Genomic DNA, 27,453 nt, shown 5'->3' with positions numbered 1-27,453 from the left:
TATTTGTCTTAGCATAACTGTTAGCTTCAAATGAAGTACTATTGATTTATATAAAATATTGCCGTCTTTCCCCTTTGCCTTACCAGCTATTAAAGGGGAAAGAAGACATCATTTAACTTTCACAGTCACACAAACTTTGCAACAGTCCCAATCTCAAACTGAATTTGGATTACATGGGCAACAGTATTTTGAAAAGCAAGTTGAACACACTTTCAGGATGTCTGAATCAACATCAGACTGCCAAAGACAACAGATTGCCCAAACTCTTAACAAGGAAGAGGAGGGCACTATTTCCTGTATGAGGTACCCTTGCTACTGTGAGCAAAGCCAAGAATCAAAGCAGAAACACAAATTTCCTCTTCCTGAACGCTGGGGGAGGAGCAGTCTGTTGGCACACCAGTGCCCTCTGCTATCAGTGAGGAAATCAAAACTCTTGTTTTGGGTCTATCCTTTTTTTTTACTAGTGATCACTCTACACCATACCACAGAAATATTCTACATTAAATTATATGGTCAAAATGAAAAAAACCAACTAATTTTCTGGAAAGCAAACTGGAAGTATAACATTTTTAAATGGAATCTGTTTTTTAACTTGTTTCAAATGCTTCTGACTTAGCAAATGTCTGTTCTTCAATACACAAAGCATATGACTTCAACACGTAAGGAGAACTTCTAAGAAATAGTAAACTCACTGACAACTACAAGTCTTAAACTTTCGCATATGTTGAACATTTTTCTTGTTTTCAACCAGATATCCCTCATTAGTTGTGAAAAATCTGAAATTAATTGTGAAAAGACTGTGTAACCTAAAGCCTTCTTTGAGATGCAGTAAGCTGAACAGCAAAGTCTGTTTCAAGCAGAGCCATATGATAAAGCTGAACTCCTCTCCCAGCTTGGTAGAGAGAGGTCATCCCTCTTATTCCCTCCTCACTCACCTCTGGCTGCAAAACCCCTGTCCCTTCCCTAGAGCTGGCTCTGGCACTCCCCAGCCCCCTGCTGAGCTGGCTACAGCTAACCTAGCACAAAACTAATCCAATAAAAATTGAACAGTTTGCTGTTGGGTTAGCAAATTGAATCAGCTTAGCAAAGGGTGAGACAAGTGTCAATGCCAGCAGAGGGGATACAATGTGAGCTCACACGCAGAAGATTGCAGTGAGGGGCTCAGCCATACCATCTAACTGCACCAGCTGTTAGCCTTACTCCAGCCTGCCGCATTAGGTGCCAAGAAGCTCAGATTCCGCTCTGTTGTGCATGCAGTTATATATCTGAGCTGTACTGCAGTTTAAATCCGACGAGCAATCTGTTTGCAAGACAGTGCTTGAAACACACACAAGGCAATTTTTCAGGCTCTTACCTTCCCTGAGTATGAGCTCAGCCCATAGGTCGTCAAAGACTTCCCCCCAACTAAGACGACATCTTCACCAAATTTGTAGGATGACTCAAGAAGAGATTCAACTGTGAAAGGAACTGCTTCCATGCTCTCTCGATCCCGATCCCACTGGAAAAGGTCCCCATCCAAGGAAGGGATTATCATCTTATTTCCAAATACCTAAAATAATTTAATTGAAGGTTAGCTACCATTTAACCACAATTTTATCAAAACACACAGATCACAAATGGAAACAGAAACACTGTATAAACAAGTACACAGCATTATGTTCCAGTGTCCTACTTTATAGTTTCATACCCTGGAGTCTTATTTTTCAAAGTTATACTCAAGACAGAAAACTTTCAGGTATTCAAATAAAACCTGTATTTCACTATTTTTAGTTTAAAAACAGTTCAGTATGTGACACTTCTTCCACTTTTAAACAAAGCATTTTAAGGCTCAGTCAATTGGTAGATTAGTATTCACCCAAACTATAGAAAATATGATCCAGGAGGAAGTATTCTTGAAGAGACAGTCACTGGCTAAAGTGCAAATTTTGCAGATTATTTGGCATAGTTTTAAGACAGTGGCATTTTAGGTAAAGGCCTACTTCACTGGGTTTTTCTCCAGAGCTGGTTTATTGCTAAACACAAAATCAACCATTCCCTGTATATCAGAATACTGAATTTAATTTTAAAAGAAAATCTAAGGCTATATGTGAGTCTTTTACAGTTAATGACTACTCCAAAATATCTATCCTCTGGTATAGCAGAAAGAGCAGTTACTGAGATCAGAGTCCACATTTCACCTTTGCCTTTCCAGTTAGTTAAATCTAACTTCTTGTTCCCAGAATTTCTTATGTTTAAATATATCATTGCTTTAAAACTTGCCTGGCTTTTTCTTAAACACATAGAGTAGTTAAAAAAAATAATAAAAAATTCTTCACCAGGGTATGGGGTTTCATCCATTACACTCAGATTTTCAAGGAGATCCTAGTTCGGAAGTATGAGTCATTGTCAATGAGTACTAAGGGACTTATTAAGAAACTCATTATCAGCATGATAGACCATAACTAACACTGTGGAGCCACAGTGGCTGTGCCCATCAAGAGCAGCGAGAAACTGTAATCCACATAATCTTAGCTTTTGAGGATATAGATTAACATGGAGATTTTAATGTTTTTTCAGAACCTCTGTCCATTTGGGCAGTACCTTACAACATAATTACACTAAATTCAGATACTTTACACATTAAGATTTAAAGAATACTTCTGGTACATGTTTATTAGTCACTTAAAATACTCGGGTTCAGACTCCAAGGCACAGATGTGTACTATGAAGCCATACAAAAGATCCAGAATGTTTCTGGTTATTATTTCTGGAACCAAAGTGAGGATATGAAACCACATCTTCTGCATGATTAAAATTCTCTCTAACATGAAACTTTTTATTCCTCTAACTGGGTCACAGATGAGCAAACAGCATTAAGCAAAGTTAGGATTCACCTAAACATGAAGGGAAAGACTGATCTTGTAAATGCATGTATGTCATGACTAATACCTCTTCTTAACACTGTTTGACACACCTCATTCAAAGAGGAAATTTAGGTGAGTTACCTGACAATGCTGGTCATGGTATTTAAGATCACTAAAAGATCCAACACTGATGCTTTCTGGCTTTGAAAAGCCTTATGATGACTGACAATTAAAATAGTAACTCTCAGGAAGATAACGTGTAATTGAAGAAATGATAAAAAATAACCCCCTGATAGAAGTGGCAAAGCCCTTTACAAAGCAAAATGAGGTATGCTCTTTCCCTCCAGGTATTTACCTTATGGCAAAAAAGGCCAAACATTCTGGAAGAGACATTGCATGAGATCTGTGATGCACAAGAAATGTTGCCTTATGGCCTACCATTGAGGAGGAAAAATATACACACACGGCTCTTGTGGTTTAACCAGACAGCTCTATCCATCCCCTTACAGAAATAAATCAACATAAAAGCAAAAATTTGTGCAGGGAAGGGTCATTGGTAGAAATCACTTATCAGTGTAAAAATCAAGCAAACAAGTAAGGTTTATATAAACATTCTTATTCAAGAGTAGCCTTGCAATCTTGAGAAACAAAGGAATGCAGATTTTGGAAAATACCTTTCTAAAAACAAAAGATGCCAGTGCCAAAGTTGCAGCTGTAACCATGTTGGAGTATCTTGTTAAAACATTCAACACAGAAGAGTAATACCATAAAATGTTTTATAATATATTCTTTCAGAAACACGTAATAATTTTGTTGACAACTTTTAGCCCGTTACTTGCATTAATAAATCCTCTATTAGGTTTCTCCCTGCACATGGTCCAAATACTTGCAAGTAGTTTGGATGCCTCATCTCTGGCAATATGAGATATTCCATGTGTAAATAAGAATGAAAAGTAAAGGTTCTTTCTATAAGCACCTTTCCAAATACACAAAAGCCAAACCATTCCCTCTACCACTGCCTCAGCACACAGAGCCCAAGCCCAGCAAACCCAGCCATCAACTAACTTCCAAGTCAAATCATGAAGAAATTCTTCTGGCCATCAGTCAGCTAAATCCATATCGCATGGTCAAACTAGATGTGTGGCAGTGGCAGCTAGACAGCCACTTGCAAGTTCAGACTTTCAGATATGCTTGCTGGAAGCCACAGCTGCAATGGCGTTGTAATGCAGCTTCAGACCATCCCACCAGTTTGTGAAGAGAGAAGGCAGTGGTACGAACTGACCATAAATCACTGTTGAGCAAGGCAGACTCTCAGTAGGTAACTCTGAGAGCTCTGGGGACAGTGTGACACTTGTCACCTGAAGTGTTTCCCCTGTCCTTGAAGCTCTTGCTCCAGGGCCCTAGTAGGAAATTTTCTACTAGCAAACGACAGGAAAAACATTGGCCACTTCTTCGAGCCACACACCCAAATGCTTAACATGTTTCATGAAGCTCACTCAGCAACACACATTTGTATACTTCCAAGATACAGGTCAAATCAGGTCATGGCTTGCATGCCTTCAAAAAATCTCTGACAGTGGGGCACTGCCTGCTCATCTGTTAAAACCTTGGTCCCCATAAGCTGTGAAGAAGAGACAAGACCGTTTCGGTCAGCTCTGCTGATCACCTGCCCATGCTCCCAACCTTGAGGGCACCTACGGGAGCAGCAAGTCCTGCGTGACATTGGGAAAGAAAGGCTGAGAAAAGACACAACTGCTGTCGGTGAACACACCAGGAAAGAGAGCAGAGGCAACAGGAAGAGCTACTGCACTGAAGGACAATGCCAGAATACAAGCAGATGGGGTTAAATTGGCTGTGAGTAAGTGCAAGCTAGACATTTCGGTCACTAACCATCACCACAAAGGTAGTATTTCACAACAGAAACAGAATGGGGTGGGGGAAATCCCCTTCTTTTAAGATGAATCTGTCTATAAATGGGATTACATGACATGGTGCTGAAAAGGGACTGCACCTGATTACCACAAAGGTGGTCTTTTACTATAGCAGCTTTATTTGAAGAATGGAGCAGGTATGTAAATGTGCCTACTTGCAGGTGCCCACATACACACACAACAAAAGGCATTTGTGGCCACTTGTGTTGACATCTTCTAAAAGAGCAGTTTAGCCAGAGGTTTTAGAAGGACATTAATAATAACAGCTCCCAAGTTATGCAGCTCATTCTCTGGTACATCAGAAGCAGCAAAGGGACTTTCCTTGAAAGTACTAGCAACTAGCATCGGCATGCGGCTCAGGTAAAGGAATGACATCACCCTGTATCTCAAAAGCATTACCTCATCTCCTAATCCAAGGAGTGAGTCACCCAGGCAGTCAGCTGCAAATCTCTTGGCACAGAAAATGTAGGTTACCACGATGCACTTACACATTCCTCTGATCTGTCAATGTAAATAGCTATTTGTTCAGCTTCACTGGTCAGCAATATGGCACATAATTGTTAAGTGGCTTGTCTTTCAGAAGTAACACTTAAAAAAAACCACCCCACATTAACTATCTAGCCCTAAATGAGATGCTGCTCTTTTGCTCATTAAGAGTTTGAAGCTGAAGTTCTCCATTGGCTCAGCGCTGGGTGCCACAGCCCTATCAGCGGCGCTGGCTGCTCAATCTCCAGGCCGACGGGTGAGGTAATGCAGTTTCTAAAAAGCCTTCACAAAAAAGCAAAAAGGCATAACGATCCAAAATGGCATATGCTACCAGGGAATTTGCTGTCTAGACTCTTTACTGGAAAGGAGGGCACTGCATGCGAGATTCCACAGCAGGTTGATCGGTGCAGGAAGAAAGCTGCTGATTTATAGCAGTGGAGAAAAGGAGAAAAAAAAAAAAAAAAAAAGAAAAAATATCATTGTGTAAACAAAGATCAAAACAAGCTGAAGCACTAAAGCTTCCTTGAGCTGTTTAACCGTTCAGTGTGACATTCACTTCCCATGCCTAACACTCAGTCTCATATGAAGCAAAAATCAAGCCTGTTCACCTGCAGACATACCTGAGACAAGTCTGGTGCCAAAACAGTCAATATTATCGTTTTCAGATGGGCTGGACTTTCCAATAACTCCAAGGAAATAACTAAATGCAGGTAAAATATTTTCCTTGGATTAGGAAGTGTTACATCTTTATGTTTTTCTAACACTTCAGCCTGTGGTTTTCAAACCTTCGTCTTACAATAAACTGCGAGAGCTTCTTTCCAGTTACTAATTAACTAAGACTAGCCTAGATGATCTTAAATGAAAAGGGTACCAATTTTTCTCCTCTATGATTATCTCTACAATAGGATTACTGTAACAAACAGGATCAAAGCCAACATCAGGCACGTTCTTAAGAAAGCAACTTGTCAGTGAGAACTGTGTCTTTTAAGCCCCTTGAAAATCAATCTAGGCAACATATTAAAAGGCACATAAGTCAAGCTTCACACTAAAGGGTATAAACAAGAGTTTGCACAAAGCTAAGAAAGCAATCATTTTATGTTCCACATTTAAAAAAAAATAAAAATCATAGGCCTACAGTAATACAGATATACCCACTATAAATGTTTATAGATTTTTCAGGTGAGAGATATATATATAGATATAGATATAGATATATATGTATGCACAAACACACTGGGCAAGGTCTAGAGATGTCCGTAGTTCAGGTTAGTCTGAAACTGATTTATTGTCTGCTGTTTTTTAGTATGCATGCAGGGAGGTATCTGCATAGATGCACTGGTTTATGACTCCCTTCCAATGAAAGAGGTTGTTTCTCCTCCTCAGTTTGCATTTCAGAACGTTAATTCATCTGTTTTCCCTTCAGCTACCTGCAGAAATCCCGAAGCACAGGGTACTACAAGGATAACAGGATACTATTACAGACAGGCAAACCCTCATTAAATAGGAGCAGACTGGGATGAAGGGGCCAACTAAAGTCTAAGGAGATATTTTTTCTTCAAACTTTCTGCAAGGCCCACATCATCACTGCTGCCTTAAGGAGAGAACAAAGACCCAGGCACCAGCACAATCTTTTGAAAAACAAAGGCTATTGTGTTAAGCTATTCCACTGCCTAAAGTACTGGTAAAAACCCCAACTATTCTTCAGAGCATACAGTGTTGTTTAACCAGCCAAGGAAGAAGAAAATTGACTGCAAAGAGGAGTCCATGATTTAGATCAGTAAAACGACCTTCTGAGACATGTTCAAGGCCAATGAGGAAGCTAAAGCAGGAAACACCAGCACACAAGTGGTTGTTTTGTCTAAAAAAACTTTCCTTCTTGTGAACACCATTACTTCTGATCTCAGCACTGCACTATTTACAAAGTGTGCATCTGTTCCTGACTACCTCATGTTTTGGTTAACCAGCATATGTACCCAAACCGTCTTCAAGACCAGATCTGTGAGAAAGGCTACACGTGGACATCTGATGAATCAGTATTTGATGGAGCAGTTTACGGAGGCAGGATTTAGCAGCCTTCCTCTACTGAAGAGCTGCCTGTGCCAGAGCAGCACATCAGTGAAGACATGGAAATAGGTTTCATCTCAGCTGGTGTGTGACACAGGAAAAGGGCACACCAGCTCTGCATAGCAACAAGTGAGTGCAGATGTTTCTCACCCGGAGGATGATTTTTACCATCAGGCCGCACAGCTCACCCAGTAACAGTTCACAGGATCTGTCAAGTGACCAGACCTGGTCCCCTGCTCCTGCCCATGTTAAGGTCCTTATGACAGAAGTTTCTATCCATCATGGTCTTTCTTCTCCTTCCACCACCACCCTTACTCCATGAGCTGGTAGTTTCCATTTAGTTTTTCACTGGTTAGAGAAGACCGGACCAAGTCATAAATGTAATTTTCATGGCCCTGTATTTTGTGTATGATGAGTGCATGAAGCGATGCTGTAATCCTGTACCTGGATGAGTATTAGAGAACTAATTTGAAAACTTTTTTTCTCTCTCCTCAAAGCAACACCTGCAACGTCCTTCCAAGAACTTTAATAAATGACTACAGCTGGTATCTCTGTCATGACTCCACACTTCAGATCTTAAAATCTGATCAGGTGTAAGCTACCAGAGTCCCAAGAAAACTGTCTTTTACACAAACAGTGCAAAAAGCAACATATGACAGCAGCTTCAGAGCTTCAGAATTATAGTGTGATGCTGAAGAGTATCTTGTTCAGCTTAAGTTTGCCATTAAAACACTTAGTCCTACTCTGTCCTCTGCCCTCCCTTGAAGAGCCAGGCAGGGAGCTGGACCAACTGCAGCGTGCTAACTAGACCACCCCAGCTTCAAAAGAGATCTGGTCCCCAGTACTATTTGCTGTGCAAACAGATCCTTCTTCTGATGACTAGCAAACTAAAATACCACCATTACTTTAATCATAGTCAAACAAGACTTGGGGTTTTGACTACAGAGATGCCAGCCTGTTCTGCTGCCATGGTAACAGACTTTTAAAAACTCTTCTCTTTGATAATAATAAAAAAACCCAACACATGCACTGTGCTTAAAGAAAGACTATTTTGACATTATTCCATCCCCCTTTAACATTGTACATTTTATTAATAAGAAAAGACCACAACAATCTTCTGGAACTTAAGTGCAGTCTTCCCTGAGAAAAAATGGTGCTGCTGCTACTGAGCCCATCACTGAGCTCCTTAAAACTAATAGCACACAAGGGAGAAGATTAGCGAAGAAAATTAAAATTACCCCAAGCCCTTGTCTCTACAGAAACAGGCTCTATGCAGAAGCTCATTAACCACCATGTCAAAATTGGTACTCATATTGGGTTTGCATGGCAAGGTTCTGGTAGTGAGGGGCCTACAGGAGTGGCTTCTTGTGAGAAGTTGCTAGCAGCTTCCCTCATGTCAGATAGAGCCAACCCCAGCCAGCTCCAAGAAGGACCTGCCGCTGGCCAAGGCTAAGCCCATCAGTGACAGTGGTAGCACCTCTGGGATAACGTTTTTAAGAAGAAGGAAAAGAAAGCTGCGCAACTGCAGTTGGAGAGAGGAGAGAGGCGGGGGGAGAGCAGCAGCCCCACAAGCCCCCAACAGGGCCACAAGAGGCCGGAGCAGTGCCAGGCGCTGAGCAGACGTGGCCCCCAGCCTGTGGGGCAGGCCCTGCCTGTGCCCCCCAGCTCATGGAGGTCCATGGTGGAGCAGATATCCACCTGCAGCCCAGCAAGGGCCTCACACTGACGCAGGGGGATGCCTGATAGAGGCTGTGACCTACTGGCAGCCCATGCTGGGCTCCTGGCAGGGCCTGTGGCCCCATTGGAGAGAAGAGGTTGGGCCGGGGCAGATTTGCTGGCCGGGCTTGTGACCCCATGGGGGACTCACGCTGGAGCCAGCTGTTCTTGAAAGACTGCACCCTGCGGAAGGGACCCTCACTGGAGCAGTGTGTGAAAAACTGCAGCCCGTGGGAAGGACTGATGTTGGAGCAGTTCATGGAGGACTGTCTCCCGTGGGAGGGACCCCACGCTGGAGCACAGCAGGACTGTGAGGAGCCCTCCCCCGAGGAAGGAGGAGCAGCTGATGCAGCATGTGATGGACTGACTGCAGCCCCATTCCCTGTCCCCTGCACTGCTGGTGGGAGTGGGGAGAGAGCCTGGGAGTGAAGCTGAGCCTGGGAAGAAGGGAAGGGGCTGGGGGGAAAGGGTCTATAAGATATGTTTTTATTTCTCGTTATCCTACTCTGATTTGATTGGTAATAAATCAAACTAATCTTTCCTCATGTCCAGTCCGTGAGGGTAACTAGTGAGTGATCCCTCCGTGTCCTTATCTTGACCCACAAGCCTTGCATTATATTTTCTCTCCCTAGCCTGGCTGAGGAGAGTGATAGAGTGGCTTTGGTGAGCACCTGGCACCCAGCCAGGGTCAACCCAGCACAGAGCTGTTCCAGTATTGGGATGTTTTAAGACAATGTTTTAACTGCATCACCACCTCCGTCTCCCCCACAGCTCTCTTGCAGGCTACTTGGGCTCCTATGGCACCACCTGGGAGCTAAGCAAGATGCTTCTCTTCAGAGATAGGGAAAATGGATGATAGCAGAAGCCCAGGTCACTCTGAGGGTCCAGGATTCAAGCTGATCTCTGCCAGACTTGGCATGTTTCTTCCCCTGGCCCTGCCTGGATAGTGTGCTTTTTTTGGTAAGGACACAGAGTCAATGTGTTTTCAAAGTTTAAGTCACAGAGCAACTCCCATAGGAAAAAGGGAGCCCCAGCACCAGAGAACAGAACACGGCAAATGCACAGTCTCGTTTTTCAAGGATGCAAAGAAAGTAGAGTGCACAAAGCATGCAGTGACTCTGACAGAAAGATTAATAGTTACCTGCATATGGAAGAAAAAGTCCAGAAGAAATTCAGAAATGAGATGTCAGCAGCTGTATTGCTAGAGGAATGGTTTTCTAAATTAAAATGCTTAGAACTGAAACAGGCACTTTCTTTTACATACAAAAATACAGGTGGAAAGTTCAAAAAGGCTTTAGGGCAGAGTAAGTCACTTTGTTGTGTATCGGGCAGCTGAGGTCCAAATACCTAAGTTATCCATTCCCTGTGCTGAAACATGTATTTGTCTAGACATTACTAGAGTCAATCCATTTTAATATCTGTAAACACTAGAACTGCTTAACAGCTGATACAAAACGTGCAGTGTACCATATGTAATTGTATGTAAAACTCTAAATATGTATGTAGGAATGTAAATATGTAAAAAACCAAGCTCTCTCTCTCTGTCTTTATCTTAACCCATGAGACTTATCTCGACCCATTAGGTGAAGGGTCTAGAACACAACCCTGAGAGGAGCAGCCAGATGAACTGGGGTTGTTTAGCCTGGAGAAAAGGAGGCTGAGGGGAGACCTTACCACTCTCTATGATCTTAAAGGTCTTTTCCAACCTAAATGATTCTATGACTCTACTATAAAATATAACAAAACAACAGAGACAGTGAGCTGATGGTAAACGTCCTTTCCAAGATTTGCAGCATTTTAACCATGTCTGTGAGCATGACAGTTGACAGTTGGTCACAAACTTTAGCCCAGAGTGACTCTGAGAAACTTTCCTGGCTTTGTTCAAGGCAGAGCATCACTTGTGAGGACTAGGGTTGAGAACTCTGACACCATACAAGCCACAAGATCTTGTTCTGTAGCTTCCCACGTGTCTCCTAACGGAAACTGTCGTCCCCCCAAACATCCTCACAGTACAAGTGAGAGGACACACATCAGCACTTTATCAAGAGCTTTATCAGTACTAACTACATCAAGTGTCAGCCAGAATGACACCAAGCTAGAAGTCTTGTTTAGTTTTTTAATTGAAAAAAAATTGAACTAAGATGATAGTCTTTAAAAGATATGTAGTTTTGATAAACAGACAAGACCACTTGTCTAAGCAACAGCTCTACTTGTCACCTTGGCAAAAATCAATGATGTGGCATCATACTAACCACTAACTCTGCTCAGGCATCCATCAGCAATTCCCTTTCTCCACAGGTCTACCACTTCACATTAGTAAGTTTGGTTGGTTGCATTTCCTAGAAAAATACAACTTCTCGCTACCTGAATATTTCAAAACAATTAAGTCTTTTGCTGATGAGTTTTTGTCCACTAAACATCATTAGAAGTTTATTTTCAGGAGAACTATAAACTATGGTTTTTTGTTTCACCAAGAAAGCAGCAAAGGTCTGTACTCAGAAATCCACATGTGTCTCTAGTAATTCCCAAGCCCATTACTTCTTTATGGCTATGCAGACTGTGCACGTTTCCTGCAACACAAATGAAAATAAGACTTTTGGCATCAAGAATCATAATTTATCTATGTAATTAAAAAGCAGTCACATCTATTCTCTTCTTGTAAAAGACAGGCTCCACTCCCCCTTATAGCCCTAATAAGTCTTTTCTGCCTCAATTGCAATTAGAATTTATCTTCTTTTGAAGTACAGTACTGGACACTCACTTCTTATTCATTATGAGCTTTTCCAGGACCATTTAGTATCTCTCTACCCACAGGCAGCACAGGATTGCATTTCCTTTCCCTCCAGAGGAATCAAGATAGCAGCTGATAACCTGTCACAGGATCTCTTAGTACACAGTATTCTCAGTTTTAAACTGGTCACCTTCAACCTTCAACAAAATTGTTGTTATCAAGTCCCATATCTTGTATTTCAATTTGTACAGTTTAATTCCATTTCTATTATAGAAAACCTGTATGACTGAGAACTGGATAATGCCCCTGTCTTCCTCTACAGGAATAACACCTCCAGCTATCAAAGCATCTGGTGGTCCTACATCCATCTCAGTAGTACATAAAAAAAAAAAAAAAAAAAAAAAAAAAAAAAGATATCAGTTACGGGACACAAGGAATTCTACTCTAATACTCTTCCAGACAACTAAAATTATAGCACCTTACCTGCAAGGAAATAGATTAGTCACTGTCAATAACAAGTCCATTGATTTACACTCTGCCTGCTTGAACAGAGTGGCAATTTGGGTCTTTACATCTGTTCACAACATATTACAGCTGTAAAGTAATTTTAAAGCATTAACAGGAATTTTAAAAAGTTTATTCTTTGCTTTGTTGAGTAAAACTTTGCTGTAGAAAGTTTTGCAGATACTCAAACACTTAAGAGAGCCACCTTGTTATTCTCTGTATATGGAAGCCTGACCCCACCGCACAGTATTTGCTCCTGCAAGCAGCCTGTACATTTGCACAAAGGCTCTTCCAAGCACTGAGCAGGAAAGATTGCTTCTGTTGCTGATGTGCCCCATGTCAGATGTTTTAAGATGCACAAACACACTAAAAGTTGATTAACACTAGTGAGCTGGACAAAGCCATTGTTTTTAAGCAGAATCCAGAGAGAAAGCCATTTTCTCAGAATGTTTGTGTAGTTTGAAACTAATACTTTTGTTCATCCAGTGACTGTTAGCAGAGTCAGAACAGATTTATACAGGTTTAATAGAAATTCATAATATTCAGCACTGTATTCAACAGCTGCTATCAAACAAGTCTGACTGACATTCACCACCCATGTCCAAAATAAACGTATCTCAACTTTTTGTTTGATGATATTTACAGGCAGTGACTTAACTGAAAAAAAAACTGAAGTAGAAAGCCATGGATCAAACAAAAACTTTTCATTCAAGTTAATAAAATGCTGCCGCAGGGATGCCCTAAGTGGTGGGTAACTTTCCTAAATTGATGTCACAAGATTTCTCTTTCAAAGAGACTGTTATTTACCCTCCCCTAACCTCTGGGAGGGCCCATAAAAGAATTCAGAAACCACAACTCAAGCCCCTCATAGGGTGTTTTGACCTCTTGTCTTGCCCTGACCTGCTTCAGTGTGGGTTTTCCAATTTCTTCTACACCAAAGTGTAAGAGGCCAAAGGACGACAGCTGCTGAATTTCTTCCCACATTCCCAAAGTGACTCAGGACAACTTTTGGCTTTTCTCTGGCTTGACTAGGTACAGAGGTTGCCTTATCCAATGTGCAGGAAAGTGCAGGCAGTCAGTACCTTAAAGTGATTCCCAGGTGCCTCAACACTTCACAGCAGAACTTATTATTTCTTTTGGGTAGCCAAAGCACTGAAAAATTGAAAATGTTTATGATGGTGACAAAGGGGGGGGGGGGGGGGGTGGAGGGGAAAAAAGATACATTCCTACTGTACGTTAAATCCTGTCACTAGTGCAGCTTTGGAGATTTCAAAACCCTTTCCCAACTCACTGCTTTAAGCATCAGGGTGTCCTCTCCAAAGGGCAAAAAAGGAACAATCTGCTAAAGGTATCTATGGGTTCACTTTGTTTACAACCCAATTAATTTTCAGTTGAGTTCAGTATGAAACTTCTTTGTGCCTCCACATTTATCTGGAGGAAACAATATAATACTGGGCTATTCAACAAAAACATTCCACTTTTATGTCCAAAAAAGATCACACAGATATCTAAGTTTGTAGAAAAATTTATTTTACGTAATTATCATGATAAGAAAATAGCAAGAATTCAATATATATACCATGAAATTCAAATACACTGAAAGCCTTTAGAGGGATAAGGATGTTGACAAATTTTGTGACACAAGATAACCCAATTATTTCATTTTTCCCAGCATACCATTGTATGTTTACTATGACTGCTATAAGTGTCAACCTTGTGGGCTAAAACTCATTTTGTCCCATGATCAGCAGTCTCTCAAATAAGGAAATAAGATGCTTGCTTAGGGAATAGTCTGTAACAGCCAAATCATGAGCCAGTGCAGTTACTTTTATTGAGTACATCCCAGCGTACCCTCTACCCAGAGCACTGAAACTACTACGACTGGAGCTGCACCGTCAGGCTGAACTCCCTGCAGTGTTCCTGACAGCACATATTAAAACTCCTTCTCATCAAACATCAGCTACCAGCTTTTTCACAGGAGTATCTCTGCCATTTATCCAGCCCACAGTAGGCTTTTTTCCTGTCTCCATCTTTTTTCCAGCCTCCCAGTGTCCCATCAGTCAGTAGCCACAATGGCTAGTCATTCTAATATACAGGCAAGTTCACACTTTCATTTCTCTCATATAATAGATGCTCATAAAAGAAAAAGCAGCCCATTAAGTAATATGAAGCTATGCAGGTAAAAGAACACATCACCCTCATTAGTAAACAACAACAGTCTCATAATGATGTGCTATGAACCATTTCCACTGCTTGAATGGCAGTTTGCTATTTTCACTATGATTAAGCATCGTTATTTTAACAGGCTGTTTCTCCCAAAAGTATTCTCTTCTGCCTAAGTACAGACAATGTATTCATTACAAAGTTAAATTTTAAAGAGTAAATTTAAGTGTTTTCATTAAAAGTAACCTCTCTTTTAGAAAAGCTGAGATTCAATGATTTCACCCTGAACTTCAACAGGCAATCTTTATGTGCAGGTAACAAGAAATCTTGCAATTGTAAACATACAGCTTTTATAGAGAAGGGATTTTCATTTTAACACAGCAGATAAGGAAACAAAGTTTTTAAATTCTTAAGCACAACACTGAAATGCAAAGTCGTAACTTTTCAGCAATGGCACCCTGGCCATGATTGTTTATGTTGAAGCTTGGAGTCAAGGAATGAATTTTATCACTTTAGTTACCCAGACACACAATTAGTAGTTCAGCAGCCTTGCCTTTCTAATTGATCTGTTCACATGACAAATTATGAACATCTCACTTGTCAGTGTTTTAAGCAGTAGTTTCAAGATCTGAAGTGTTTGACAGAGCTGCTGGAACATTTGAAATTTTACTACCTCCCTTTCCTAATTAACACATGAGCTCCAGACAGCCAAGTCGACATTTTAGTTAGGCAAAGGAAGTAACTACAGTTCTATTAAACGTTGAAAGTTTGGAGATCTAATGTCTTTTCTTAAAAGGCACTTTGAAATTAAATTTATACTTTTGCATCAGGACCTGGAACTACAGTTCATTGCACTCTCACCCAAGATAGTTAGAAAAAAACCTCATCAAAACAATTAAGACAAAAACACACCTTCACTCTGAAAGAACACAAATCCTTAGCACTGCAAGTGTAATGCAAAAAGTGTTACTCATCTGCCATTTCTTGCAAGATGATTTAGGTTTACAGCTTACATAAAGATACTGTTCTATGATGAAGATAATATTGTGGTTGCAAGCGCAGAGACCTTGTTACCTCAAAAAGGTTGGAAGAAGAAAAATCCTCAGTATAAGGGAGAGTAAAACTTAACATGCTACATGCCCAAATCAGAGAGGAAATACTGTAGAGTAGGAAGACAACAGACTCTTAAGACTTTAATGAATTTAATGTTTTGACCCAAAACAGAATTGTCCCAACAATTCTAATGAGGCCCATTACTCACTCTAGTGTCTAGACTCACTGCATGAAGTCTTCCAGCTGATACTGACAGCAGATTAAACATTTAAATATTTAAATGTTTAAAATAAATATTTAAATGTTTGTGTAGCTTATTTTGAGTATTCATCACTTTTGTTTCTTGTTAAATTCTGTCTCATCTTAACAGCATTTGTTTACATGACAGTAATTCTAAGAAGGCCTATATTCACAACGCTTAACAGCTTCTAAAGGGCCAGAATGAAGTTTTACTTCCAAAATTAGTTCTCTCATAGGCTCTGCATCTTAACTGCCAAAATCCATCAGTGTCTTTGGCCACAGTTGTAGAAATGAAACTATTTGAAAGCCTATCTGAAAACTTCCCATATGCATAACAAAAGCTCTTCAAAAGTGTTTTTTTATGCCTACCGCAACCTACTACCTTGAAGCCACAAACCAGAATTGGACAAACTACAGTTTTTGTTGCCTAAGCACCAATCTTTCATTTCTACAGTCACACCACATTGGAAAACAATCAAAACTCTGGACAGACCAGTTAAGTGATAAAATCTATATTTGTAAAAACACTTCTTTAGTATTAAATGCTTGCATTCTCAAAATCTTTAAAAACTTGGGCTGTCTTAATTTGTAGTGAAAAAATGAAGTTTATATTTGCACAGATTTCAAATGTGTGTTTTATAACCGGTGGTTCTATTTTCACTGTGGTCATCAGAAACTATTTGTAGCAACAGATAACAGACCAATATTTTAAGTACACAGTATTGAAAACATTTGTGAAGGACCACAGTTTATAACTGACACCTGCCTCTTTACAGTTTTTGTATTCTTTTCAGTTCTGCTCCAGAATGTATTTTTTTGGGGAAAATTATTTCCAAAGTGTTTTTTCTTAAACACAAAACCACATCTGAGCAAGTCTCAAAAAGTTGCATCCATAAATAAAATTCTCTCTCAGAAACAAAGGAACACAATTTAACATTCACATTATTTTTGCAATAAGAGATACCTATTACTAGTTCTCATACTTACACTACTACCACAGCAGCAGACCAAATCTTTCCTTGGCCTTCTTCATACCAGGACAGGGGTCATGTAAACAGACAGCAACAAAGAACCGCAAGCAAGAAGCTCATATAGTCAGAATACCCCTAAATTCAACTTTCACTCTCAAACGTGCATCACTCAAAAGCATGATACAGGACTGGTCATCAAATTCAACCATCCACGACAGTGAAGGACTGTGCATTTGTCATCACCACAAACTACCTCTTAGTTGGTATATTTATTCCTCCTAATTCTAGGAGAGAATGACTCACGGATCTCACTTCTTCAGTGCAGGAAAAAACACACCACCAAAAACTTCCTTCTAATATCTAGCCTAAGTTTATTCAAACTGATGGTGGAAATAGCACCAAACAAGACCTTTAACTCTTTAGATTTCCTTAAAGCAAGAAGCGATGGAACCTTTTACCACTCGGTACTGTAGGGTGACCTTCAGCACTCTATTTTATTGCTAACACAGTCTATTTCATAGGCAGCCTGCTTATCTGGCATATTAAAAAAAAACACCAATCCTTTGTTCATTTATTAAGTCACAAGGACTTTTGCTTTTCTTGACAAAAAAAAAAGCGCCAGTACTTGCCAAAACACACTCTAGTAATACAAAGCAGATGATCCTTTCATTTGCTTCCACTTACAAGTAACTTGTTTTCAATCAGCAATTACATACAATTCCCAAACTCAGTTACATCATCTAGTTTGATAGTTATCACATACGTCAATTGCAAGACTAAAATGCTGACACACTCTAGTTTGAAATGGCAACATGATATATGCAAGCCAAAAAAAGTTGGAAATAGCTACCAAACTTTATCCATGCTAAGTTTGCTGCATTATTTAACATCTATCAAATATGGAGGAAGTTGCATGCATTTTATTACAGAAAATTCTGGGTTTAAGGATTTAGTCAGGAAAGAGATTAAGCCTTACCTCTGGTTTACTAAGACTGGATGACACAAGAGAACCTGATCCCACATCCAGATCCCACTGTTTTCTCCCACTGTTTTCTGGATCCAGTGCAGCAATTCGTCCATCCAAAGTGCTAATAATTACTAGAGATCTGCAAGTCGGAAACATTCACAGTCAAAACTACAGCCGTATGAAGTTTATCTGTTAGCTGCTTTCTACATTTAATAGAGCGCGACTCCAACTTCAAAGTCATATCTATATTCTGCAAAACAGCAATTTAACTTTATCTAAAAATACGAGCTCTACCTAGATCACCAACAGAAAGTAGAAAAGTTGAAGCCTCCAGCTAGATGTCATAAAGTATTTCAATGCTGTAAGACACTTTCAGTTTCAGGGGAAGATAGTTGACTTTTTGCTCCCACATGCACATGTTAATCACTACAACACTGAAAGAGACCATCTTTTGAGATATTTATACAAATAAATATCCTATTTTTTCCAGTCCCTTCCACGCTGATCTTGAATATGCCCTTTCCAAACAACCTAAACCTGAAACTATTAATCCAGCAAATCAGTAAGTTTTCAATACCTCTGGATGAAACATCGAAATCATGAAGATTTGACAAGTCTTAGAATAAAACAAGTCTTGCCTAAGGCATACACAGGACACTAGAAACAACCTCCAATATCTGCAGACAACAAAGCAAGCAAACTGCCTTATGCAGCTTAGACTTTTAAGTAGACTACCTGGGGATATATAGTAACGGCAGGCTAGCTGTTGATTGATACAGGGCCTGAAGCTCATCAGTTTTAGCAAATCTTGTTTCTTACACAGCCTTACAATATAGAATAAGCATTTCTAGTTGAGCTAGAATTCAAGCATTAAAATAAAACAAACAACACCCCCCCGAAAATAAGCAAAAAAACCCTAACCACCACAGAGCCAAAACACTGACAAGTCATTTTTTAAAGGCTTTTTTTTTTTCGTTGAAGATTGTCTCTGGCCTGAAAAAGCTGGGATATGTTGGCAGTTTTGGCTTGTAGCAGGCTCACCAATCTTCAAAGGCTGGAGGAGTAGCATGATCACTTTACAGACTGCTTACTCTGGAGGGGGTGGGGCTGAATCTAGTGACCCAGAAGGACCTTTGTAGACATCGGATTCAATAAGAATAAGGAACTGTATAAATAAACCTGATGGGTAGATTATTTCACTATTTTTGGGTGAGGGTAAAAGGGCAGGGGGATGTAATGATTCATATACGTGTCTGTGTGTGCATTAATTTAAACAATAAGGGACAATAAATTATTGTGTAGAACTGAAACCAAATACATTCACTTGTCCAAAGTTACCAGTGTAGTATTTGGAAGTTTAGAGAGGAAATTATAGGGGAGTATTGTTTTTTTCTTTAAGGAGGGAAAAACTAAAATCATGATCTTAAAAACTTGTTCAAGGATAGCAGCTTATTACATTACCTCTAACAAAGGTCACTTAAAACACGGCAGTTTTACATGTAAAAGTAACTCACACATTTTATAGGTCCTTATACCATAGCACCATATTCTTAATAAATAGAAAACTAAATGCATCTTTAACCTGTACCAAAAAATAACATAGCAGCTCCCACTTCTGAGGGTGGCCAAGCATCACATTCCTCCAAAACCTTAGTTTAAGAGACTGTTAGAAAAATACCAATTGTGCAAATATTTGAACAGTAGAATACATGAGTTTTTATAAGCTGAGTACATACAATTATTCCAACGCTACAGAACCAAGACCGAGTTAATAATAAACCAGATTGCATTAGACTGTAAACAGGTGCTTGCTCACTAAAGGCCTTGGACACACATTTAACAGAATCCATTTGCTTTATGTTAAAACAATTTATCTTAAGCCCTCTAGCACTGCATAAAAATATTATTCCAAGTGGATCAATTTAAATTTTATGTTGATACAGCTGACAAGTAGGTTATAAAAGAAGTAGAAATGTAGCTAGAATGGAAAGAATTTTGGCAGTAAGACTGTAGAGAAAAATCCTACCATCATACTATGCAACATTTCCTTCCCATCCACTCCCATTGTTTTCCTTTAATTCTTCCTGCTTGACTTCTTCACATAACAAATGTTTTATGCCTCCGCATCTTACCTTTCCATATTATCTTTCCCCACCAGATGCAAACCTTCCCCAAGAATTCTCTCATTATTAAAGACTCACCACTGCCACCCAAGACAGCGGTTTTGGAATCTGTACCCGCATCATGACCTCTGGTCACCCAAATCATGGTATAACTGCACCTAGGTTTTAAATTTAGCCGATTAGGAAAGGCGGGGGGGCTGGGGGTGGAGATAATCATGCCTTCAGAGGGAACCCTTGTACCAGTAGCACACACTGAGAAACTGATTTAAGCAACTGCTTCTTCATACCCTAAAATTGTTACTTTTCTTGGGTGCAGTGGTATTCTTTATTTGTCCCTTTGGACACCAGCTCTATAATGGACTTTATTTCACAAACTCCACCTACTAAGCAAACACTTCAATGAGACGCAGGAACAGAACTGGCTTGGCTGTACCTAAATCTTGCATGTGGCTACTTTTAGAACTGGAACTACATGCAAGAAAAGTATTCATTTATCTCTGCTTTATTAATGAGTGCCTCATTTTGAACTAAATAATCAAGTTTCTGCTCCCATCTTCATCTTGGTCTTCAACAATAATCCTGCATGTCAGAAAAAAACTACTAAAAATCCTTACTCTCATAATGAAATCCTTCATTACTTACTCTATTTTACTATAAATTAAAATCTTAATATCTGTTCTCCCCACCTCTGACCAACTCCACTGAGTCAAAATCCTGTCACCTGAACTCTGACTGGTGCAAGATCTGCAATTTGTCTACATGCACCCTAGACCCATGCTGGTGTTATATTTTCTCACAATCAGATTTTTCCTCTTTTCAAGTTTTCCCCCTTCCTCCGTGCGATCCCACTGCTTGAAGCTTTGCATACTGAGTGTATAAAGTGGTGACAAGAGATCTTCCTATCTTTCAGGTAGTCTAATCAAGCACTAGATTAACACATTCTGATAAAAACAATTCAGGCAACTACTCCAATAAACTATTTCAGAGCTTAAAAACAGGCAGGCAACTTGCTTTTTATCACCCCACAGTGCTATCATAAGTTTACTGTAGCATATTATGCCCAATTCTTACAGCATATTCTTACAAATACCAGGCCATGATTCAAGAATAAAGAGCTGTCCTTTTAGCAATCTCTTTGCAAGACTTTGCTGGCTGAAGAGGTTAGGCCTGTACCTGCAATTCCATTACATTAACTGAAATAGTGACATTCTGGGTGCCTCTTTGAGACACCTAACCAACAAGCTGCAAGGAAAAGCAATTCCTGCATTACCGTCTATTTTGGTTAAGCCTGATAAATGGTTATTCTCTGCAAAAGGGTACCTTATTACTGGCTTTATCAACACCACCTCCTGACTGGAGTAAAGCTTCCAGATTACCTTGACCACAGAAGCCAGCTTCCATCAGGTTTTCTAAGACCACCAAATTAGACCTCAATTCTGCATACCACCACACAAAATACAAAATATTACACAACATAGGGTCAAAGGTCAAAAGTCACAACCATAATGCCAAGGAAGTGAGAAGCATAGAGACAAACAGCATCAAGGCTGCACATTGCTGAAACGGCAAGAGATCTGTTGAAAGTAAATCATGGACCATACTGGGGAATGAATCACATCACATCGACACTAGAGAAGGAAAAAACCCCAGAACACCAACACAAAACCAGAATTGCAATAATCTCCACAAAAAAAGAAAGAAAAAGGACTCGCTCCAAACTAGGCAGTTACTTAAATCCCAGGATCCATCAACCAGGCACTCGAAAAATGAACATAAGTAAAATAAAGACAACACTTAGGCACTTCACCTTGCCTCTAGCTGCTGCTCCAGAACATATCAGGAACCAGGTGATGGAGAAGAAGAAAATCCATTCTTACGAAAACCCTTACAGATGACTACCACGAGGACTAAAGCAAGGGTCCAGTACACACAGCACATACAAAGAGGTCTGTAATCACAGCACCTGGCAGAGACGAAGCTAATACTATAGTCAGATTTTATCTGCACTTGTCAGTATGAAAACACATCTGTACATAATTCCCCCACCCAGACCATCTAAAAACACCCTCCTACAGTTAAGTGAAAAAGTTTTCTATCTTATCCTCTCGCCCACAGGCATGAGCTTGTTACCAAAGTGCAGTTACGATGTTCCCCCTTGAAACCATGCAAAATACCTACTACAAACTTCCATATACATTAACAAAAAGCCAGTCTTGGGCCATAAAACCATTGTTTATACCCTATCATAAGCACAGCCCACTTTTTGAGATCAGGTGGCCTGAGCACAGCTCTGTTCTGCTTTACGGAACTGATGTGGTTTACCTATGAACATAAGGAAAGAGCTGAGATTGCAAGGGGAGACGTAAACAGGATAGAGGAGGAACTGTGATTTAGCTCATCTACACCATTTCACTGTGCAAAAACTTTGTATTTATTCAAGTTGTTTGTGCTAGAAAAACAAAGCAGAAGATCATTTTGGTGCAACATTTACCACTGTTCCTGTTCCAGTTTCAAAAAATGAAAACACAACCCTAATACCCTCAAAAGCCATTTGGGACATTGCAAATACAGCTGTTCATCAAACCTGAACTCTAAACAGCTATTCCAATTTCAAAAGCTGCATATTTGTATGTAAAGAGCACGGTAATCCACTAACCCTTGTATTTTCTTCTAGGAAATTAAAAAATCCTCAAACCCAAGATGATTACACTTACTTGCCTACAGCAAAATGTTTGGGGTTTTGGTTTTGTCAGATTTTTTTGCAGATTATACTGACCTGTTGTATTACACAGATATTTTATGGCTGGGGAACAATTAGCTGAGGCAAGTAGAAATCTCACAAATACACATTAAAAAAAAGAAAAAAAAAAAAGAAAAAAAAAAGAAATGCAGGCAACTACTGTGGCCAGGCAGCCATTCTATTTTTATTTGATGACAGTGAATCTATTCCTATGCACTAATCAATTAAGAGAACAGCTACATTTAATCCAGGCTTAAATAAATAAATTGAACATTTTTAGTGTGTTTCACTTAGCTGTACTAGTCAAACAGAAAATTAATTTTAAAATATTTTCAGGACTAAATAAGTGAAGGTCTTATTAAAAACTGAATACAGTAGCATTGTAATAAACTAAGTAGGACTTTGATGACCTGATACATGAAAGAATGATCCTGTTACTAACAGATAAATAGATTTTCCTCAAAGAAAACAGGATGCCAAGTTATCAGCCAGTTTCTTGCTTTAATTGAATGCTTGTGTACACTAAAAAATAAAGCTTTGGACTCTTCATTTTTAGAACAGGTTCTCAAGTATAGTAGGCATTTAGATATGCACATCTTCCTTTAAGCTCTGGCTGTGGCTTATCACCTCATCTTTCTCAGCCAATTCAGAAACAAACTGGAAACAGCTCAGTAACCTTTCTGCAATTGAGTCATTCATTAAAATCTTCCTTTTGCCAGAGCTTCTTGCCACATGCAGTTATTAAGTATTTTATTTCCCCTTGCTACATTCTGAAACTTGTTCAGCAATTTGTCTTGCATGTTTGGCTTCCCTTCAAGCATACACCAGCATCTGCGTTTAACAGACAATTAAGTAAACAGGAAAACTGCAGTTTTTTAAAAACAAAAAGCAAGGATGACAGAAAGGGATACGATGCTCTGATCAACTGTGAGTTGTGGGTGCGGGAAAGAGTTTACACTACAGAGGCAGTGCTTTTGGGTCTCCCTCCCGCAGGCACAGAGCACTGCCACCCAGTAATAAGTCAAGGAAGGGATCGAGACTTGCTATTATTACCACGGTAAGCAGACTGGTCAGATGTCACATAGCATGATATCCGGCAGCTTATTTGTCTAGGAATTAACTACCAATCGTAGAAAAGAACAAGTACCTTAGCGATAGCGAGGTCCCGACATACCCTTGGCGACGGTGAGGTCCTGAAGCACCCTTCCCTTGCTGCCACTGCCCCCCCCTCGCCCCTCGGTCCGCCTGCCCATCGCTGCAGCGCTACCCCGGCCCCACCACGGCACTCACCCCTTCCGCCCCCTCGCCCTGCTCCTCTCCTCCCGCCTTAGATACTTCCCGGCGCGTCCCTACAGCTCAGCCCCACGCACCAGCCTGCGGTACCCTGGTTCCCTCCCGCTCCCCCGACGAGCGACCTCCAGCCCAGCTCTCCCGCCTCTCCCCTCGGCCCTTCCCGCTCCAACCCCTCGGGCCCTGCCGAGCGCCGTTCCCCCGCCGCGCTCCCCGCCGAGCCCGCTCCCGCACCATCCCTTCCCTACGCACGACCCGCGGGACCGCGCGGCTCCCTTCCCACGCACCGCCCCCCGCCTCCAGCATCCCAGCTGCTGATCCCCAGCCTAGACACAGCCCCCCCGCCCCCGAACACCAACACCTTCTTCCCTCAGGCACCAACCCCCAGCCCGGCTACCGGCCCCACCAAGCGCTCACACACACACACCCCGCAACACCGCCACGCACCGAGCCCCCCGCCCAGACGGCTGAACCCCCCTCAGCAGCCCCAGGCACTGACCCCCAGCCCGACAGCCGAGCCCCCTCAGAAGCCCCAGGCACTGACCCTCATCCCAGTCACCGACACCTCCACCCACCTGGCGCCGGTCCGGGCCTCTCCGCTCTCCTCAGGCTCCTGATCGCCGGTCGCCGCGGTAGTCACACCGGCCTCATCGTCCTCTACCGTCACGTCAGCGGAACCGGCCGGCAGAGCAGCGGGAGCGGCGGCCGCCCCCAGCCCGAAAGCGGCCTCCACAGCCACGGCATCGCCCGGCGGCGGCTCTGGGCCGCCCGCCGCTACCCCCAAGAGTACCAGTAACGTGAAGGCGGCCACAGCGCTGCGGTACCGCGGCCCCCGCATGGAGGGGCCCCGCCTCGCCCGCCGCCGCCAGCCGTTAGGACATGAACGCTGCCAACGCTGCCACCACTGCCGCCGCCACAGAATACGCTCGCGCCGCAGCCCTCCCCACAGCGCCCCGCCCGCCCGCCACGTACCGGCACTCCGCGCGCAACCGCCCCGACGCCACCGCCCGCCCCTCGCGGCGGAAAGTGAGCCCATTGGGCCAATGCCACGCCGCTCCGCCCGCCGCTTCGTCTTGATTGGTGAGGAAGAGAGGGATCGATGTTTGTCAACAGAGCCGCCGAGCCAATCGGAGTCAGGTCGCTCTCTCCCCTCCTTCTACCCCTGCCCCGACCAATCGAAAGCGCATGATTCACCGACCTGCTCTGGGATTGGCGGAACCGGCGCGCCACATGTGCTGCTGACTGGGGCGCCGAGCGGAGCGGCCCCGCCCCTTCCCTGCCGGCCCTCTGCCGGGCTGGAGACGTGGCTCTTCCTCCGTGTCGGCAGGGCGGGGCCAGCGGCGCGCACTACCCGGCGCGCGGGGCGGGGGGGGAGCGGGTGAAGGTCCCCTCCGGAGCGCAGTGGACCCGTCGGGCGGGAACGGCGGAGGCTGCCCGGCCGCGGCCCCGCAGCGTCCCCTGAGGGAGCGGCCGGCCCCGGCGGGGACGGGCACACGCACGCCGGTACCCACAGCTCCGCATACGAGCTCCGCTGAGGGGCCCGTAGCGGTCACCCCTTCCCGAGGCCGGTGGTTTATATTGCCTCACGCGCCCTCTCTAGCCGAGCGCCTTGTCTCCTTCAGGAAAGGGCATGGCGGGGCCAAGCACTCCCCTCAGGAGCTCGATACCGAGCTAAAGGCAGCCCTGGCTGGCCCGGCGGACAAGCTTGGCTGGGCAGGTGTGTGTGTGACACAACATGGTGACCAGTAGACCCAAGAACAGCTGCCCCAGCTCCGAAGCCATCTGTAGTACATTCAGCTCACATTTCCTCCTTGTTCTCACACATCTGGATTTGCTTTATCAAGCAGGTAGCACCTCTGCAGCCTTCAAGGGCCATTTCCCCCCTTCCAGCAGTTAATCTTTGGGGAGCAGGAGGGGCTGCCCCTTCAGTTCCCATCGCCGAGGCTGGCTGTTGCCCACACCAGCTGCATGCCTGTGGCCTCCATTGGGTGATGCCATAACTTGGCTCTGCTGTCAGGAATCTCATTGTGTCAGTATTCATCCCTGTAGGGGTATGTATGTAGTTTATTCAGCCACACCCCCATCTTCTTTGTAACAAATTGGTTACAAACTCTTTTATTCACATTGTAAGGCATCTCCTTCAGCCCTTAAATTACTTTTATAGTTGTTTCGTCATTACATTTCAGAATATGGAGGTGAGGGTGCTGTGTTCATTTGTACCGGGGGTAGAGAAGGCTCTGGTATATCCCTAGTTGTGCCTCCCCTTTGCATGGGGGTAAACGCTGACTTTTAGGCCTCTAGAGAACACACAGCATGATGCGATGCTTCCTCTGTGGACATCTGGGTACCTGAGATGTGTGGTTTAGCATTTGACTATCTTCTGAGGCAGTCCCTTCATCCAGATCTAGTTGATCATGTTCTGAACAATGGCCCTTGTCATCCTGACTGTACCACCCCACTGATGTGGATGTCACCTGCAAATTGTATTAGGAGTGATTTTCTATTTACTTCCAAATGACTAATGAAAATACTGATTATATATATGTGTAGTATAGCATACATGATTCTGGAGGGAGCCCATTACAAGTAGCCTTGTTCAGTAATGATTTATAACCAGTTGTAAAAAAAAACCCAAAAACAATCTCGGTTGCCAGTGTTGAATATATTCTTAACTGATGGTTTATTACCCTGGGTATTTTCAATCAAAATAGCATGCGGTTCTAAGTAAAAATCCTTTAAAAAGTTTATTACACCTTCCAGAGGAAATTGAATTCTTTGTTGTCTTCTTGAAGCATGAAATGAGATTTCTATTAGACCTCTGACTGGTTCTGCTAATTCTTTAATCTGAGTCACATACCAACTTTTTTTGGTATTTAGCCAGGAACTGTTCTTACATCTACATTTCCTACATATTATACAACCATCTTTTCTGAAGACAGATACGAACCTGGCACTTTTTTAGGTTTCTAAAACTGTGTATATCAAGTATATCAAGGTTTACTAAAGATGAATGTCAGCAGACAAGGGCTCTCTGTAGCCAGCTGTTTCAGAGCTATTGGGCTAGTTACCCCCAGAAGACAAGAGCTTCACTGGTTACTAATAGACTAATATCACATCACTGTTAAGTAATCCACCCGCGTACCTTCCTGCTTCTTTACAGACATAGATCACAAATGTTCAATGAACAGTTCTGCATCATTATTGACATTTTAATCATGTCCATCTAGTAATGGGCCTGTACCATTACTAGGGTTTTCTGGGATTTAGCCTTGCCAGCTATGGATTTCCTTTGATGCACCTTATTTCCAATAACTGCTCTGCTTCTCATAACTTCTTATTTATACCAACACTTTTTTATTTCCCGCTTTCCCCATTTTGGCTATTTATTTTTCATTTTTAATCACTTTATCCAGTTCACTAATAAACCAGGATTTGTCAAAGTATTTTCGTTCTTGATTTTGAAATTGTAGCTCTTTGATGTCTCAGTGAACTCTTTGTCATTTTTAGACTTACACCTATGTTTTTCCTCCTGCTTGCACTCTTATTTTCTGATGAGCTGGAAATAGAGCTCTTTTAAAGTGCCAGATTATGCAAAGTCAGGTCATGAACACTGTTCCCCAGACAACCAGTG

The 27,453-nt window shown here is 42.0% G+C and overlaps 1 protein-coding gene across 1 annotated transcript in view; it reads right to left on the bottom strand.

Moving 5' to 3' along the window:
- The window catches only part of EIF2AK3 (eukaryotic translation initiation factor 2 alpha kinase 3), a 45,629-nt gene extending 20,856 nt beyond the window's left edge, over nt 1-24,773 (bottom strand). Inside the window, exons 1-3 of the mRNA XM_055711226.1 lie at nt 24,398-24,773; nt 17,679-17,808; nt 1,355-1,549 (exon numbers count right to left, since the gene is read on the bottom strand). Coding sequence (XP_055567201.1) covers nt 1,355-1,549; nt 17,679-17,808; nt 24,398-24,660 — 588 coding nt within the window. The 5' untranslated portion in view covers nt 24,661-24,773. The remainder of the gene's footprint in view (nt 1-1,354; nt 1,550-17,678; nt 17,809-24,397) is intronic.
- Nucleotides 24,774-27,453: the final 2,680 nt, after the last annotated feature.

This window comes from Falco cherrug, chromosome 1 (genome assembly GCF_023634085.1).
Source record: "Falco cherrug isolate bFalChe1 chromosome 1, bFalChe1.pri, whole genome shotgun sequence".
Classification (NCBI taxonomy): domain Eukaryota; kingdom Metazoa; phylum Chordata; class Aves; order Falconiformes; family Falconidae; genus Falco; species Falco cherrug.
The sequence above is the reverse complement of the archived record's forward strand: the minus strand, read 5'-3'. Positions and strand labels throughout refer to the sequence as shown.